The 18,231-nt window shown below is 44.5% G+C and overlaps 2 protein-coding genes across 3 annotated transcripts in view; one reads left to right on the forward strand and one right to left on the reverse strand.

Annotated features, from left to right (window-relative positions):
- Nucleotides 1–5,181: 5,181 nt before the first annotated feature.
- On the reverse strand, nucleotides 5,182–14,207 carry COPS4 (COP9 signalosome subunit 4). The gene is made up of 10 exons (XM_066548003.1): nucleotides 14,093–14,207; nucleotides 12,829–12,908; nucleotides 11,869–12,020; nucleotides 10,762–10,865; nucleotides 9,854–10,007; nucleotides 8,579–8,729; nucleotides 8,064–8,234; nucleotides 6,675–6,790; nucleotides 6,232–6,316; nucleotides 5,182–5,734 (listed from the first exon to the last, which is right to left on the reverse strand). Exons 1-10 carry the CDS (start codon nucleotides 14,167–14,169, stop codon nucleotides 5,601–5,603), a joined length of 1,224 nt encoding a protein of 407 aa, XP_066404100.1. The 5' UTR covers nucleotides 14,170–14,207; the 3' UTR covers nucleotides 5,182–5,600.
- Nucleotides 14,208–14,603: 396 nt separating this feature from the next.
- The window catches only part of LIN54 (lin-54 DREAM MuvB core complex component), a 39,914-nt gene continuing 36,286 nt past the window's right edge, over nucleotides 14,604–18,231 (forward strand). For both annotated transcript variants that reach the window (XM_066548004.1, XM_066548006.1), the window contains exon 1: nucleotides 14,604–14,682. The gene's annotated coding sequence lies outside the window, so the exon portion shown is untranslated. The remainder of the gene's footprint in view (nucleotides 14,683–18,231) is intronic.

The raw sequence follows: 18,231 nt of genomic DNA on the forward strand, positions 1-18,231 counted from the left end.
TGACTACTCCTCTCTGGTTTTATCCTTTACTGAAAAGTAGAAATATATCACAACAATTATCTAATTTCAGATAATAAGCATGCTAATTCAAAGGGCACAAAGTCATAATGCTGTCTATAATGCCACGAGCTATATGGAGTCACAACAAAACGCCACATCCAACACAAATGTACAAGGCAAGGCAGTAGAAACTGGAGAAAGTGACTACTCCTCATTCCTCAGAACAAAATATTATAGCTGCTCATGGACTATGACCATGCAAAATAGTTATAAAACACTTCACATACCTTACTATTTTCCTCTAATTTTACAGTCAGTGCAGTACCTTGGGACTCTTCATACCTAGCAGAGACCAGCTAGACAGACCATGCTGGAAGAAAGAGGTTCTAGCCTCCCTGGTCCTTAAAAACCCTCTGAAACAACCAGTGCCAATTGTTACAGGAGGCTTTAATGGTGATCAGGTGTGCAATAACAGTGCCTGTTTTGAAAGCAAAGTCACAGCAGCTGGGAATTGTTTTGCACCCAGAAACAAAGCATCATACAGGCAATAGTGGGAGCATCATATACCCTGAAATATGGAAGTTACAACGATGATTGCAGCATTTGAAAGCCAACAAAAACATAATTGTGCTGGGACTCACCCAAAGCTGTGAGGTAACTGATAACACGTGTTTTCCTCAATCCTTGCCCCAAACAATCCCCTCATGCTATGCTGTGAAAATACACCAATTGCAATTGGTAACTGATCTAGTTCCAACCCTGCTGCCATGGGCAGGAACACCTGCTCCTACAACAGGCTGCTCAAAGCCCCTTCTAAGCTGGACTTGAACACTTCTAGGGATGGGACATTCACAACTTCTCTGGGCAACCTGTGCCAGTGTCTCACCACCCTCACAGTAAGGAATTTCTTCCTAATATCCAATCTAAGCCTGTTCTCTTTCAATTTAAAGCCATGAGCCCTGGGGTATCCCAGGTCTGGACACAGCATTCTGAGTGCGGTCCCACCAGAGCGGATCAGAGGGGCAGAATCCCCTCCCTCTCCCTGCTGCCCACGCTGCTCTGGATGCAGCCCAGGACACATTTGGCTTTCTGGGCTGTGGGCACAGGTTGCCAGCTCATATTGAGCTGTTTATCCATGAACACCCCCAAATTCTTATCCTCAGGGCTGCTGTCAGTGCAGTCTCTGCCCAGCCTGTGTTTGTGCTGGGGACTGCCTCAGCCCACCTGCAGGATCTTGCCCAGCCCTTGTTGAACTTGAGGTTTACAGCTCACCCAGCCCCACCTCTGAAGCCTGTCAAGGTGCTTCTGGGTGGCATCCCTTCCCAAAAAAGTCATAATTTCCAGTTTACATTGTTGCAACAAAATGAATGCTGTGCACTCATTATGAACCTAGGCTGACCCCCTGCTTTTCAGTCTAATGTTCTTAGTCTGGTAAAATCCTTTACTTTGCTTTTGGATTATCTTTTGCAATGAATAACAAAGTTAGAACAGTGACTACCCCAAAGAATAAAAACATCATTTTATAGAGAAGTCATTTATCATCTGTAAAGTGAAGTCCCTAAGCCTTAAACAAAAAAAAGGAAATGGATTTGCATGGGTGTTGTCCCCGTGACAGATTACTTACATTGTTTTCAGGTTTCTTCATAGAAAAAAAACGAAATATTTCTAGATAAATGTAGCTCATTGTACTAAGATTAAAAAAAAAAAAAATTGTTATAATACTAAGACCTTATTAATCCCAAATTCAGTCCCACATTATACTTAAAAACATATTATGTATTGTTTCGATCATCCTGAGAGGCCCTGTGGTAATTTTTACTCCCTTACTCTGAGAAAAGTTCTCTTTTTGTCATTTGAAGTTTGGGTGAAAGGAAAACCTTCTGGTAGCAGGGGACAGTTAGTTGAAGTCAAGAAGTATAAGCTCGGCCCAGCATGTGGAAACAAGCTTTGTAACCTGCTCTGAATGCAGCTAAAGGCTCACAGATCTAGAGGACAATTTATTTGCTCTCCTGTGCTCGCTACGGATGAGCGGAGTTTAATCACAGAACAAACCCGGCAATGTCCGTGCTGCTGTTCCGAGCGCGGGGGCCTCCCCGTGGGTTCTGTGCGCTTGGCTCTCCATCTAGCGGGGAGCTGCCGCCTTCGGATCCCGCCCGGAGCAGGAGCATCCCGGGCCAGCGGGGCGGAATGGGCTCGGGGGGCTTGGCGCTGCTCTGTACACACGTTTGGTAAAGAAATATCCGTGTCTGACCGGCTCTGGTCCCGGGCTGTCACCGCCGGGAGCGAAGCCCTTTCGCTGTTCCAGCGAGCCGGGGGTGCCCGCTCGGCTCCCGGCACTCAGGTGCCAGGTTCCCCCACTGGCGGGACCCCAGCTTCCCCATAGCCGTGTCCCACTCCTCTGGATCCTCAAAGAACATCTGATCTATATATTGATATATATACTATATATATATACTATATATACTATACTATATATATATATACACTATACTATACTATATATATATATATACTATACTATATATATACTATATATATACTATATATACTATACTATATTGATATATATACTATATATATACTATATATATACTGTGAAAGTATAATCACAGTATTATACTTTATTATACTTTATTATACTTTAATTAATATATATATACTTTTATTAATACAGTATTGTATAGTATATAAAGTATAATGTTATAATATACAGTATTATAATATTGTAATAATATATAATATTATAATATTATAATATTATAATTTTATATCATAATATTATAATATATAGTATTATAATATTATAATATACAGTATTATACTTTATTTTTAATTTAATGTTGGTGCAGCAACACCATTAACAGCTGGAGTTGTGCTTCCAACAAACCTGAGCAAAGGATTATACTTTCTCAGTGTGTATATATATATATATGTATAAATAGACATACTTTCACAGAGATTTACACTTTCACAGTCTGTGTGCCCGTTCCAGTGGTGGTATTTAGTCTGGGATCTTTTTGCTGTTCATCAGCTCCTGCTGAGTCTCAGGGTGACCAGTCACTCCTTGGCACGGTCACAGCCCCTTGCTGGGGGCCCCTGGCGTTCCCCCCACCCAGGGCACAGCCTGTAGCCACCAGCACTATGTGTATTCCTCATCATCACTCTGTTTTAATTGAGCATCTACTTCTGTTTTAATCAGCATTTTACTCTCAGGAAAAAGAAATAAAAAGAAAACTTTAAAGGTACTGAACCACTGCCCTTACAAGCAATAAACGTAACAGAATTAAGGCAAACAAGATTGCCATGGAGTGGTAATGATTATCAATACAAAATCATGAAGGAGTCTCGAAAGTCACTTGTTGATCAACTGGTAGATCATTTAAGAACTCATCTAATGTGAGAATGGTGGATCCAGTTTTCCTTACCTAAAACTGTTAACTGCAGAATAAGAACAGAGTAAGAGAGTGCATAGCCCCTCCCATTTATGTTCCTATTTGGGTTTTTGTGAGGAAATGTTCATTAACACTTCCATGTCAGGTTGTATATCATGTACCCGTATCTCTGGTGGCTGGACTGATAGCACTGAGCACACTTTTTCCATTGCATATATATAACATATTGGACCAGGTGTTCCAAGCCATTCCCTTTACAGGTTTCTGGGATGCCTCTAGTGTGGCCTGGGCAATGGACTACAGCAGTGGCTGCAGGTAGCTGTACTTTAATAATTAGATCTTCCCTGCTGATATGAAAATAACACTCTCTTTCCACAGCATTCCTGTTGCATGACATATCTCAAATGCTGCATGTGTCAAGGCTACAGGTTCTGTCCCTTGTGTGTTCATCCTTGCTGGAAGTGGCTCTGCTTCCCTCACCTGTCCCTGGCTCACCACAGCATTCCCAGGCTAGACCTGGCCCATGTTGAGGCCATCAGATAAATCAGTCTGTGGCCTGAAATATGCATCACCCAAGGTCATGTTGGTTTTGAGGCTTGTGTTGGCCACTTCATGTCTGTCCTTTCAGAAATGGTTCAGTAGAACTGTTTACTGCTCTCCAGAAGTCAGTCCTGGCCCACAGGGAGAAAAGGTCCACAAGACAGCTGTGAACACACACTGGTACAGCTTTTTAGGACTGGATTCTCCCTTAAGTACCAGACTGCAGACGCAAATAACCTAAATGGGAATGTACATGAATGGCATACATGGCACACCCCCATCTGCAAAGGGCATGCTCCAGGAGAAGAGCTCTGTGCAGAAGTCAGAGCACAAGCTAAAAGAAAAACAGCAGGCTCCAAACTAATAGTGACTGTGTCAGCATTTCTCTTGAAGGGAGAGAAAATTCTCAGCCAGTACCACTTCAAACAAGTTACAAGTAATTTCCCTTGGAAATTGGTGGTCAAAATACGCTTCAGCCTATTCTCACCACTTATGTCATCACTTTGCTCTTACTTTTATGATGCTGTTGTACTAAGATGTGCAGCACTTGCACAGCAAAGAACATAATTGGGTCTACACTCACCAGACAGTTTATTACTGAGTAGTAGTGTCAACACACCTCAAAAAGAGGCACTTATTCACAAACAGCAACAAGTGTAAGTATAGCAAGTGTGCATGCTGCTCATTCCTGTTTAAAGATTTTGATTTAATAGCAATTAGTTTCTGCTGTGCTTGACACCCTGAAACTTATTAATTCCTTTCTTCAGGGATGTTTGCCTCGTCAGCCGACTTGGTTTTGTTTCTCTAAGCTGTTAAGAACTGAAAAATATGATGGATCCAAGGTATGGAGCTAATATGCAACTGAGTGGATAATTGAGTGGATGGAGTTTCCAAGAGATTGGAGATAACCAAGGGTAGAAGCCTCTGAAGACCCAAATATTTGTCATGTTTCTTAAATGTGTGTACCTGGCAAAGCACAAGGATGGGTAAAGAGTGCCTGACTCCAGACTGATAAACATCAGAAGGGGCACTTTCATGCTTCATTGCTGTGCATAAGCATTTCAAGTGAGTCCTGCTTTTGACATGACACCTTGACTTGCATTTCATAAGCAAAGAAAGGAAAAAAAAAAAAGGATTTTCATTTAACATTTTCAGGAGCTGAAAATGCAATTACAAAAATCTATTTTATTTCAAGTTACTGTTTAAGAAAAATATGAAAACAAAACCAAAAAACCAAAACCACAAGTCCTTACAACACTTAAACCAAGTGGCTTATCTCAGCCTTTATTAGAATAATTACAACTAAAAGAAACATGGTGCCTCTATTTTCACAGCAGAACACGCACCATAGGAAGTAATGGGCTACAAAGCTATAGCAATACAGTGGAAAAAAAATAAAATTAAATAAACCAAACCCAAAGCTTGCTGCAGACATTACAGCTTCTTTAAAATGAAAACCACAGAGCAGAGTGCAAGGCAGAGGCAGCAAGAGCATCGAGCTAAGCTCAGAGAACTGGGAGCCTGTCACACCAAACATGGGATCAGCTAGCTGTGTCCTAAGCCATAGTGAAAGCAGAAGATGGGGAAGTGAGGACAGCGTTGTGTTTGTTTCCCAGTCCTGCTCAGCTCCCCCTGCCGGCACAGCAGGCAGGTGACAGCGGGGCACGGTCACTGAGCCATCTGTGCCTCCATGGCCTGTGCTGTCCACTCCGGGGCTGTCTGACTGATCTTCTCCAGCAGGTTGTTCACCTGGAAACACAGGGACTGAATCTGCTTGTCCCAAGTTGGCAAAGCTTCACGGGCTGAAAAGAAAAGAAAAAACAACTAATAGTCAACAAAGTAAGTCTTAGCAATTCCCTTGCCTTGTCAACTGCAACCTTTCCTTTTGCCACTGCCCTCACCTAGCTCACAGAGGAAGCCTTCCTTGCAGTGACACCAGGATCACTTCTGTACTCAAAGGCTGCAATTATTTGGCTGCCTGTTACAAGCCTAAATCTTGTGTTGAAGGAGATTGGAACTGAGAACTTCCCAGTAAACCTGTTCCTAGAAGGAGACCAATGGAATAAATTCACTCTTTCCTGTGGGTAAGGGGCAAAGCCCTCTGCAGGGAGTGGGTGAAGTATCAAGGTTGTCCTTTATGGCCAACTCTGCCACCTCCTGGCTGCAGCAGGATGAGCAAGCTCACTTCAGGCAGAAGGGATTATTAAGAAAGTTCATTTCCTTATCCTGGCAGGGACCACCTCAAAAAGCTCACTCTGAGAGGTGCTAAAAAAATAAATTATACTGTGGCTGCACTTACTCTCAAAGTGAACAATTCCATCAATCTGATCAATAAATCCATTCATGCGACCCTCAGTTATCATCTGAGAAGCGATCTTCTCTGCCTAGAACAAGGAAAGATGTCAGAAACTTAGTCCATTCTCAGAGGAGTTCCAAATTATTCACACTTAACAGTCTTATGGGTTTTTAACCAGGTCCACACACAGGGGGGAAGGAACCTACAGACAGCACTCATTAAATGATTAGACAAACTGTCAGTGGCATCTAACTCCACTGTTGCTCATTCCACATTGTGCAACTCCCACTCTCATAAGATGTGCTGGACACTTAACCTTCCTCGTAACATGGAATGTTTAATTATTCCCTAATACTTAACTAATTTTACTAATATTTATCACAGATGTTTTCTCATGCCATTCATACGCCTTGTTTAAAAAAAAAAAAAAGGTAGGCAATGGATACCTTGGCTGCAGGGATCTCTAGTAATGCTCCAAGCTCTTCAAAGGTAATGTTGTTGTAAAGTTTGCTTGCAGATAGTAAGTTGTGCTCAATAACAGCTCTGTCCAGAATACTGGAACCTTTAGGGTTAGATGAGGGAAAAAACCCCAAAACATTACTGTAAGATTGAAAGATGGGTTTATACAGTAGAGCAAATGAAAAAATGCTTTTTTTTCCTGAAGTGTTACATGTGCAGAAGGTCCAGATGCATCTTCCTTACATCCCTGTTAAGCTGTGCAGAGACAGCAGACAGAAACAAATGGATGGCACATGGCTGATTTTAAAACAGATAAACCCTTTATTTCATTTCTAGAGTAAGCAAGTGGAGCCCTTGCTATAAGACTTACTGTCTGAATTGAGGGAGTTTGACCTCCTGTGATCCTAGCCTGACAAATGGGAAGACCATTGGGGGTTTTCTTATTGTTCATTATGGCTCTTAGGGGTACAATTAACCTCTCTCTTACTCTGCTTGTGATAAATCCTTATCTGACGTCTCTCCCCTTGACTGAACAGTTTTCAACAATAAAACCCATTTGCCCCTTAACCTCGAGCTGAAGATAAACACATTATTAAATACCAGCTAACCTGCATTCTTTAAGGACAAACAGTACAGGTTATAAATAAACAACAAAGTCACCAAGGGAAGGAATGCAGCATATTGCTAGCAAGTACCTTTAACCCAGTTTTCACTTCTGCAAGTACATGGTTACTTCTTTTTCCTTAATCAACAATTATTTTTCACTAGGAAGGTTTTCCTGATTCAGAGGTATTTCATGCTTATGTATTTTTCCATTTTTATATTCTTCCAGTCTAGAAAACTGAGGCCAGTGTGTTTAGGATATCAGTTAAGTCATTACTTGACATTTTTTCTGACTGTTCAGATGTTCAGGACTTAGTGTCACGTCAGTGGAGAGGTGTGTGAGGTCCAACCCATCCCCTCACTATGTCAGGAAGCAGTTCCAATAAGTGTATCATCAGTACAGACCATTTATGGCTGCATGCCTGTCATGGGTTTCTAGGCACCCTACTCTTAACAGTGCCTGAGAATCTCAGGAGGACAGAGACTCCGTTAGAAACACTGGGAAGTTTTCAGTGAAGAGGACTGTACGTGGACATGGAAAGAAAATGTGACAAGTTATCTTCCAGACAAGTATTTCAAAACCTTAATGGCAAATCAGAAAGATGAACTATATCTAAGAAGCTTTACTATCTAACTATACATGCTGAAAAAGATTTCTTAAATGATGATATAACAGTAATAAATTCTTTTCCATGACCCTTCTTGACTGATTTGGGAGGTCTAACTCCCATGGATGAACACCTAGCATTACAAGGTTTTAGAGAAGTGCGTACCATCAGCTGTAGTCGCTTTCTGGTGAGGCATTAGCATGGCTGCAAACTCTTGCAGTTGATTTCCACGGATAATTCTGTCCAGATACATTTTCTCCAAGATCCCATAGGCTGCAAGCTGCTGGCATCTTTCATCCTTGAAGAGAGTAGCAAGCATGCGGGAACGCTGTTGTCCTAGGAAAGTCAAGAGGAATTCTCATAACTGAATTATAATTCTCATAATTCTCACCAAAACACTGAGTACTTGGAGGTAAACAGCAGGAAGTCACCTTTTTTCCCCAATGCGTGCAAATAACAGCCAACAAAGCTCTACTGAAGAAGGAATTTGGTTGTGTCCAGTTCAAAGGCAAAGACACTGAACTAATCCAACTCTGAGCTAACAGTCTGCTAACACTTAATTCTGGCATAGTGTTTACAACTTTGGATTCCTCACCAAATCTCAGTAATACAAGTAATACACAGGCTGACTTGCCCCAGGGGAAATAGTTTTTACACAGAAAGGTAAGGTGTTATTTTACCTGCTGATGCCAAAATAGTACAATGCAGTGCGTGTTTCAGTGCCTCCAGGCGCTCAGTCTCATGGACTATGCTCTTGTAGGACAGCTCATTGTACCTCTGGGCAGCCTCAATGAACTTCCTTCTGTAGTCCAGCACCCGAGCATAGCAAACCTAGAAAGGAAGCATAGCTCAGCAAAAGAAAAGCAGCAGAGGTGGCTGCAGAATACAGGTGTGTAAAAACTGCACACTGCCAAGTGATAGCTTCCATAAACATTGCTCTTCTGCTTCCTAGGGAAATGTGTGCCTTCAAAGAATTAGCTTGACTTGACAGGTCCTTGCTGAAGTATCAGGGAAATCAATTGAAAGGACATTTCCCACCACTGCTCACATGTTAAACACTGCAAATATTGAAAAGCCAAGTATTGAGCCTAAGTAACTGAAATATTGTACAGCTGATACTGCACTTGTGTGAGTTTCCCCTTCACTACTGACACTGACAGCTACCACTTAGATAGCAATTTATGTTTCAAGTATTTGCTTTTCCCTTTCAGCACGGGAACACCACCTGATATTTCTTCATTTCTTTGTGCTTTTCTAAGATTCACAGAAAATATTTACACTTTCAACCGAGTGCACACTTCAAAATGTAACATGGGATGAGGAAAAAAGGAAAGGGAAACCCAACAAACAAAAACCACCAGATGCTGAGTTACTGCTTGTGGCATATCTGCTTCTGTCACAGAATTTTAAACACCACCACCACGCTTGACCAATTCTGTTGCACTTAGTCATCACTGCTCATCACTTACTACAATGGTTTGAGAAATTTGTGTATGAACTATGTACACAGTAAGCCCACAAAAAAGCAGGAATGTCAGCAGTTAATTTACTACTTAGGACTTTAAGCTACTTTTATGTATGGAACTTCTTGAATTACTGGGGCGTGGGAGGACTACTACCGTCTCTAATATTGGATGCAATTTTTTCCCTTGCTTAGATGTATAGACAAAGGTGGAGGCAATATTTCCAACAATATTTCAGATGCTTTTTAGCCTACATTTATTTTCCATCAGTAAAGCTGGCATTTAAGGAACCATTACACACTTATCTCCAAATGGTAAGGAATGACTTGTTTAATAACTGCTGAGATGTGTCTCTCAAGCTCCCAAAACCATGCAGCTTTTCCCTTTGTTTTTCTTCCTCATGATGAAAGTTTTAATGGCACTGCATTAAAACATCTTAATGTGGAAATGTCTCCCTTTAGAAAGAGAAAGTAATAAAGCAGGTTAGACAACCTTATAATGGATTTGCAACTGTTCATTAGTTGATTCATTCTGAAGCAGGGAAGCTCGGTTGATGTAAGCTTCTGCTTGAACTGGGTCATCATCCTCCAGATACAGCCTGGCAATTTTCAGGTAGGTCTCAAGTTTATAATCTACATTGTACTGCCTGTAGAGGAAAGAAAAAAGCAAGTGCTCAGAGTTGCTCCAGAACTACCTTTGTTCTTAGCTGCTTTAACATTTGTTATGATTCTTAAGTACTTGGCATCATTTGCTTTACCCTGCTTTCTTCTTCCCTACTGCCAAATTAGTGCTTTCTGTACAGAGTAAGGAAATTTGAGATAAATGCCAATACAGAACTGGCTCCTGCAAACACCAGCTGAAATAATGCTGCCCACAAGACACAAATGTACACTCTCATAATCTGGTTTTTGTGGACTGGAAGTTTGCCACCAGTGGTGAGACACTTAAGAATCAACCTTGCAATGCAACAAATAGGTGCTAAGTAAGCAAAACCTACAGCAATTCCTTCTATGTGCACAATGAGAAAGGGGGAAGGACTGCCAGAGAAAACTAACTGCAAGGGTTCTACACCTAAAAAACCCAAACAAACCAAACTAAAACAAACCCCACCTCACAAGCACACAAAAAAAAATCCCCAACTGCATTTGTTAATATCCAAATCCAGTTACAAACTATGTCTTCATTTTAAACTGAGAAGGTGGACACGTGGAAAAACTGCAACCTTCCAATACCCTTAGAAACAATTCTGCAAAATACTATTAAAAAGACTAGTTTATCAATTAGACTAATTAATAGTGGGTAACTTCTGGTGCAGCAAACCCCAAAATTCTCACTTGCTGGTCTAGTTCAGTACAGAGAGAGCAAGTACAGCTAACACCACAGAACTGGGTGTCACATACTTTTGCCCTGTTTCCAAAGGGATCCCCACCAACACTTGTGCTGCGTTTCTCCAGTCTTCTTCTTTCTCATAGATTGATGCAAGATGTTGCCTTATTGAAGCCACCTGAAGGACAATAAAATCAACAGCAAAAGTAGCCATCATTTATAGAGCTTTTAAAAAGATGAAAGAAATCTTGCAAGAACTGGAGCACCAAGAGTCACAAGCCATTTCTTGCAGTTACATCTCATATCATGCCTGTGAGGTAGGAATGAGGTGATCTGTGATTAGATCCTCATGAGAAACTTCTGCTTTGGAGAGCAGCTGTCAGCAGGTAAAGTATCAGTGCTTACAACCTGGGTTTTTAACTGGAAGTGCGGGTAAAAAAAAAGAAATCATCTGATGTATTTGATTTAATTTATGCATAATCATGATGACATACATGCAAGCCTGTTTAGCTCAGAGTAAAAGCTGTTAAAAAAATAAAGAGAAGCAAATAAAAATCATGGCAGAAACTGCCTTGACTTTCTACTGCAATACTAGATCCTAAGGGATTTTTATATAAACAGCTTCTCTAAGAGAAGCAGATGATACTGTGCATTTGTACAACAAAACACAGAATTGAACTGAAAAAGCAGAGCAGCATATTTAGTAGTTAAGCAGAGTAACAAAAAAATATTTTTTCCTGGTAAAATTATTATGGCTAAAATAAACACACAGAGAAAATTTATTTCATTTGAAACAATGCTATTTTTCAAGGTGCATGCCCTTCACACCACCTGTCTGTTTTACTACTTGGCTAAAAGGCAATACAGTGAGTAGCAGCCTATCTCTCCAGACACCTCCAGCAGCTCAAGGATTGTTTCACTGGAACAAGCCAATTACTGGAAGCAGAGGAATTACATGTCCATCATCATGATGAAGTGACAGTCTGTAATCTTTGCACAGTCCTAAGTGCTCTCTGCATTTAGCTCAGGTTTTCCATGTACAGGACTGAAAAACTGGACTCTAAGAAGAAATATTTGTTTCGAGCAGCTTTTTGAAAGGTTTGAAATAGTCAGCAGACAAGGAGGGGAAAAACTAAAGCCAAAGCCACAAGCCAAAATCTGTCTCACCATTGATCTCTCACCTGTTCTTCAAATGAAATAACTCTGGGCTGTATCTTTTCCAAGGTGAAGTGGTAAATTTCTTTGGCTGTGCTGTCAGGGAGACTTGGAAGATGTGTACAGAAATCTGTCAGCAGCTGCCGTGAGATCACCAGACTGACATTCTCATTCACCACTGGTTCAGAGGTGCACAGAAGAAAAACACAGAATGGATGCAGTATTTTTCAGTGCCTTCACTACAGGTGATAATTTGCTTTTACATTAAATTTGAATATTTAAATTTTTTAAACTATGCAAATGAAGGGGATTTTTTTTCCTTTTTTTATAAAGGTGGGTTTTCCAATTCTTTCAGAAACTGTTTACACTAGAGGTCACCAGAGTTCTAACCCCTGTCAGATAAATGAATTTTTCACCTTGATTTATAGTTCTCAGTTGCTGAAATATCTTGGACAAAGTACCTGTTTGGGCTAAATCTCACTAAGCTTATTCTCTACTTTAAAAACATTATAGGAGATATAATTTACAGAGATGTTCCAAACACCCAGTGCAACACACACACACACACAAAACAAACAAACAAACAAAAAAACCTAACAATTTCTTGGCAATTTCACAAATGGGTGAAGAAGGAGGCTGTCAGTTTAAATACCACTTGACATCCAGTACCAACTTCAGCACTCAACAGAGACAGCTTTGTTTTCACCTTCCACTGCTGACAGGTTGGAAAGCTGTAATAACCACAAAGCTTACAAATCCATTCCCTCTTCACTTCTGAATGTGCTCATGAGGGCTCCTCTTCCTGTTGTGTCTGAGCTCCAACAGGACAAAACATATTGCATTTACACAGTCTCACATAGAACTAACAAATACACAGCCCCACTGGGCTTCACTCACTGTACAACTCACCTCTGGCCTTCACTCACTGTACACTCACCTCTGGCCTTCACTCACTGTACAACCACTTACACCACTTATGCACTTACTTGCTTCTACAAAAGCTTTGAGAGCTTCAAGCTGTTCCACACCCGACAGCTGAATGGCCTTTTCCAATATTTGACGGTACCTGTCCACAAATAGATTTTAAAAAGGTTGAAAATCACACATTTTTTCACAAAGAACTTCTGCCTCTTTGTATACTTTCTGTGTCAGAGCCCTATTTTTGCTCATATTTTCTATCCCTTGAGGTGGCAATTCTCCAGTTTGTTCCCAAGTGTCATAAACATTCACCTGGAATTGGTACCTGGCTCTTCTTAAATCCCAGGACTAGATTCTCAGATAACAGAGCTCAATTATTTTGTTATCTAAGAACATACGTGCAATTTTGGAAGTTTAAAATAATAAAATAATAATTAAATAATAATTTTAAAAAATAATCAAATGCCCAGGATAGCACATAGAAAAAGTAATGAAAACTGTATTTCTCATAGATTCAGATTAATCAAGGCAGTCAAACATTCAAAATGCCACATTCAATGTGAGTGAGAAATAGTGTTGTGATAAATATTATGTTACAGCCACTTGACAGCAACACAGGTGTACTCCATGTGTTTTCAAGTGAAAAAAAATTGCAAGTTCTCTTTTCTTGTTTCAGCAAGCCAATGAAATTTTCCTCAGTGTGTTTGACACTGATGAAGTACTACATCCACGTGGAAGCCACACTTTGAAGGGAAAATTTCCAAGGTTTCACACGAAAACCCTAAAAGTGACACCGCCCCGCTAGAACACAGGCAACTGGACAGGGAGCCAAAGAATTCCAGGCGACAGATCCGCATCTGCCTGGACTCTCTCGAGTGAAAGCCTCTGTGACACATCGCGCCACGAGAAGCTCAACCCCTAAGGGCTGCCGCCCAAAACACGCACCTAATGACAATGGCAGTAATAAAATGGCAGTAATAAAATGGCAATAATAAAATGGCAATAATAAAATGGCAATAACTGTCAACAATAACAAGAGAGTCGCTGGTACATCCATGGCAGCAGAGGAAAACAAACCCCCGGCCTCTCGCTGTAGCACACCCAGGAGCAGCAGCCGAGCCCTGAGGGGGCTGAGCAGACCTGCCCGTGAAAGAAAAAACTACACAGCCATGAGGTGAAACCTTTCTGTCTCCTTTTTATTCGAACAAACGCGGCCGCTGGGCACGACCCACCCGCGCAGCGCACGGCGCCCCCCCACCCCTCACCCCGCGGGCGGCTCGCACCCCTCGCCCCAACGAGAGGAGGCGGCGGCGGCGGCGCCCAACAACTCACTTTCCGGCCAGGTCCTTGTGGGAGCCGCTGGAGTTCATCAGCTGCGCCAGGTCCTGCCTCACCGCGCCCGCCGCCATCTTGGGAGCCACCTCCTCCCACCATGGAGCCGCGCGCGCCGGCGGGAGGGGGGGGGGGGGGGGGGGGGGGGGATGCGTGTCACGTGACAGGGAGCGCGGGCAGGCCGCGGAGTGGGGGGGGAAGCGCGGGCGGGCCGGCCCCGCGCGCGGTTTGGGAAGGTGGGGGGAGATATCCCACGGGGTTATCCCACGGGAATTACACCGCGAGTGGGATACGGCCGGGCCGCCACCGCCTCCTCCGCGGGTGGTGCCCGCGCGCGGCCCCGGAAGCGGACGGCGGGGCGGGGCGGTCCCGGAAGCGTGGGGCGCTGCGCCGGCGGTTGCCAGGGCGGCGCGGTATTATGGGATGCGGCGGGGGAATGGCGCGGGGCGCGTGATTTTGAACAAACGCGGCGGCGGGATCGGCGCGGGCGCGGCCGCCGCCGCCGCGGCCGCCGGGAGCGGCACCGGGGGGCGCCGGCACCGGCCAGAGGCATTGCTAGCGGAGGAAGGAGAAGAGCGCCCGCCCGCCCGGTGAGTGCGAGGGGCGGGAAAGCGGCGGCGAGAGGACAGGGAAGGAGGCGCGGGCACGGCTGACAGCCGCCTCCCGCCGGGAAAGAACAGGCCCGGCCTCGCCGGGCGCTCTCCCCGCGGTGGGCCGGGCTCCTGGCTGGCCCCACCGGCCTCCCTGGGATAGCGCGGACAGTCGGTCCCGGCCGCCCCTCCGCCGCGGGGGTGCCCGCCCGGCGCGTCCCGTCCCCGCCCCGCCGCTCGCTGGGGTCAGCTGCGCCTGGAGCCGTGGCGGGGCGGCGGGGTCACGGCGGCCCCGCGGCGTGGCCAGGCTCCCCCTCGGAGCGGGGTCTGCGCGGGAGCCGCCGGTGCGGAAGGAGTTGGGGTTCGCGGCTCGGGGGCGGTGCCGGGGCGGGGCGGCGGGGGCAGGTGCGGCGGGGGCGGGAGCGGCGGTGACGGGATGAAAATGGCGGATCTTTCGAAATACGGCGGCGGCCGGCGGCGCTGACGGGCCCGGGCCGCCCCCGCCAGGTGAGAGCCGGCCCCGGGGGCGCGGGGGGAGCGGCTGCGTTGGCCGCACCGCGCCGGGCTGGCGGCCGCCGGGGCTCGGCGCGCCGGGCCCGGGGCTGTCGGGGCCCGGCTGGCCGGCCCGGGGATAGCGAGTCGGGCGGCTCCGGGGCCCGGGCTGCTCGGCGGCATGCGCCGGTCGGGAAGAGCGGGTCGCTCCCGGGGAGCCGGCGGGGCACGGCCGCGGCGGTGTCAGCGGGATGCTCGCTCCGACTGTGCCCGCGGAGCGGGTGCGGTGCTTGCTCAGCTCAGCCCGTGCCAGGGCACACCTGTGGCCTGAGCGGGCGCTGCCCGGCTGGGGACAGCCCCCAGGGAATGTGTTCGCTTCTGGCCTCTGCGGTACGAGAAAAACACGGAGCTCCTGGAGAGGGTCCAGCGGAGGCCACGAAGATGATGAGGGGTTTGCAGCATCTCTTGTACGAAGAGAGACTGTGGGAGCTGGGCTTGTTTAGTCTAGAGAATAGAAGACTGCTGTCATTAATGCATATAAATATCTCAGAAATGGGTGCCAAGAGGATGGTAGCAGAGTTTTTGGTCGTGCTGAGCAACAGGATATGGATAAATGGCCATAAGCAAAAATACAAGAAGTTTCACCTCAGCTCGAGGAAGAGCTTTATGTTGAGGGTGGCAGAGCACTGGAACAGGCTGCCCTGGGAGGTTGTGGAGTCTCCCTCTCTGGAGACATTTGAACCCCACCTGACCACGGTCCTGTGTCACCTGCTCCAAGTGGCCTTGTCTTGTCAGGGAAATAGGACTGGATCATTTCCAGGGGTGCCTTTCCAACTTAACAATTCTGTGAATGTAGCCAGACCATCTTTTGGGACAGTCCCAGCTTTTCTTGTCACCATCTTGCTTTTATGAGGTATATCAGAATGTTTTAATTATTTGTGGCCTTAACTTTGAAGTAGGTAATGTACTAATTATGTAATGCTTGATATTGAGGATTTGGGTTCTGGAAAGTCCTGTGGCATTGAGAGCACATGAAACTGTCTACTGGAATATACTGTAATCAGGAGGAAAGCTCTCAGACTTAAGATGTCAGGTGAGGAAAGGATAGATACTTAAATCACCTTTCATTAGTTTCATCCTTCTGAACAGTTCCTTGAAATTTATTACAGTTACTGTAGGAAATACTGAATATAGAGAAATCATTTGAAGTGTTCTTTGCAATGTTTACATGAAACTGGCAATAGCAGGTTATTGAATCATTGAGTGTGTGGTTATCATCTTCACAATAGCTTTTGGCTTTTTGGAGGCAAGAAGAGTAGTGGGTTATCAGCTGAATGTATTTCTTCTGGCAGTGTAATCTTTTTGTAAAATAAAATGCGTTAGACTTGTCTTTCTTTTTTTCTCTTTAAATTATTATTTGTCAAGACATCCAGCTTAGATATCTGTCACTGAGCTGCATGCCTTGTACTGAGTTGCACCAACCTAGAGAGAGAGGTGTGGTTGTATTGCTCTGTAGGCCAAACCATCTTGTAGGCTGGCTTGGAGAATGTGTTTGAAAACCCAGCTCAGCCTCCATAATGGGATAAAAAAGTACTTCATGCTCGTTGTGATGGGGTAAGCTTCAGCAGTTTGTTATGCAAGGCTGCTTGTTCAGTTTACATATCAAGAACTATCTGCTGATATTTGGTTTGCTTATACTTTGATGTCCACACTAAGATCATTTGTAACTGAATGCTCTGAACAGTTCTGTCAGAATTCTTGAGAAGTTTTAAATGCTTTCAGGTGAAGTAGCTGCTAACCACAGGTGCATAAGAAGAGTGATGTCAGAATTCAACCTTAGAGATGTTGTTATCTCATATGCTACAGTCTCTTTCATTTTAGATTTGGAAAAACTATCAGACCCCCCTCAGGTTATTTTCCCTTACACTTGTTTGAAAAATGTTTTCAGGGGGAACTAAGGTAGATTGGGGGGGTTATGTTTGTGTTTTGGTTTCTGCTTCAGCAACAAAGTGTGGTTCCTTATCTGTCACTTGGTGTGACTGTGCTTTTGTTCTCTATAGGTGCTGTAGAGGTAGTGCTCACCTGCTGTGAGAAGCACATCCTGATGTCCTGCAGAGGTTGTGCACCACAGCAGTGCCAGGGTGTGGTGGGCACCTTCATAGCAAGTACCTAGGAGATAAACTCAGGATTCTTCAGGTTTTTAATTATTATTCGTAGTTTCAAGAGCTTCCAAAGAGAAATGGAAAATGTTTCTTGAATTCTTGTTTCGAAGGTTTGTATTTTGCCAGGCCTTATATTTGAATAGCTTGGTTTCCTCAGTTGCTCAGAAAGCTGATAAGCAGCATGTGGCTTTCAGTACATGCTAGGCTGTGACTAGGCTTGCTCACCTGACAACATTAGAAGTCTGGAAAAGAATGTTCTTGTACAAGAAAGAGGGAGACTAACAGAATAATCCCTTGATTAGTCATGAGGTGCAAAGCTACATGAAGTGAGAGATTCCCATGTTCTAGATCTGGATGTAGGTTGGTAGTTCCTTAATTTGGGCATCACTCCCCTTCAGAAGCATCCTTCTGCTATTGGATGTGTTGCTGCCCTCATGAGGGATATGCCCTTAGTGTTGGGCTCTGCTTTGATCTGTTGTGTGAGTTCCTGGTACATACTGAATCCCCATCTCTAGGGAGTGACTGTTTTGGGGTTTCTGTTCCTTTGGAGTAAGAGCAGTTTCTGGTACAGACTCAAGCAGTCTTCCTTGGGTGAAACTATTGTTCCTGTGAAAAGTCTTTCAGGTGTGATCCCTTGGTGCTGCTCTGGTGCTCATAGACTTTGAACAGAGCTGTCTCAGCACGCTGACTCACCAGAATTTGTTTACTACTTTGTGGATTAGTTTTCTTCCTGGGTTGGACACCAGTGTCAGTGGCATGGAGAAAATGGTTTGTGACAACCTACAGTTGGTTTTGGATGGCTTTGCTCCTGCCTGGCTCATTCATCTGGGCTGCCCTTGCAGTTACACAGACGTTTGCCAGCACAAGGAGGGAAACTGGATGGAAGCAAAAAGGC

Source organism: Molothrus aeneus, chromosome 4 (genome assembly GCF_037042795.1).
Source record: "Molothrus aeneus isolate 106 chromosome 4, BPBGC_Maene_1.0, whole genome shotgun sequence".
Lineage (NCBI taxonomy): Eukaryota > Metazoa > Chordata > Aves > Passeriformes > Icteridae > Molothrus > Molothrus aeneus.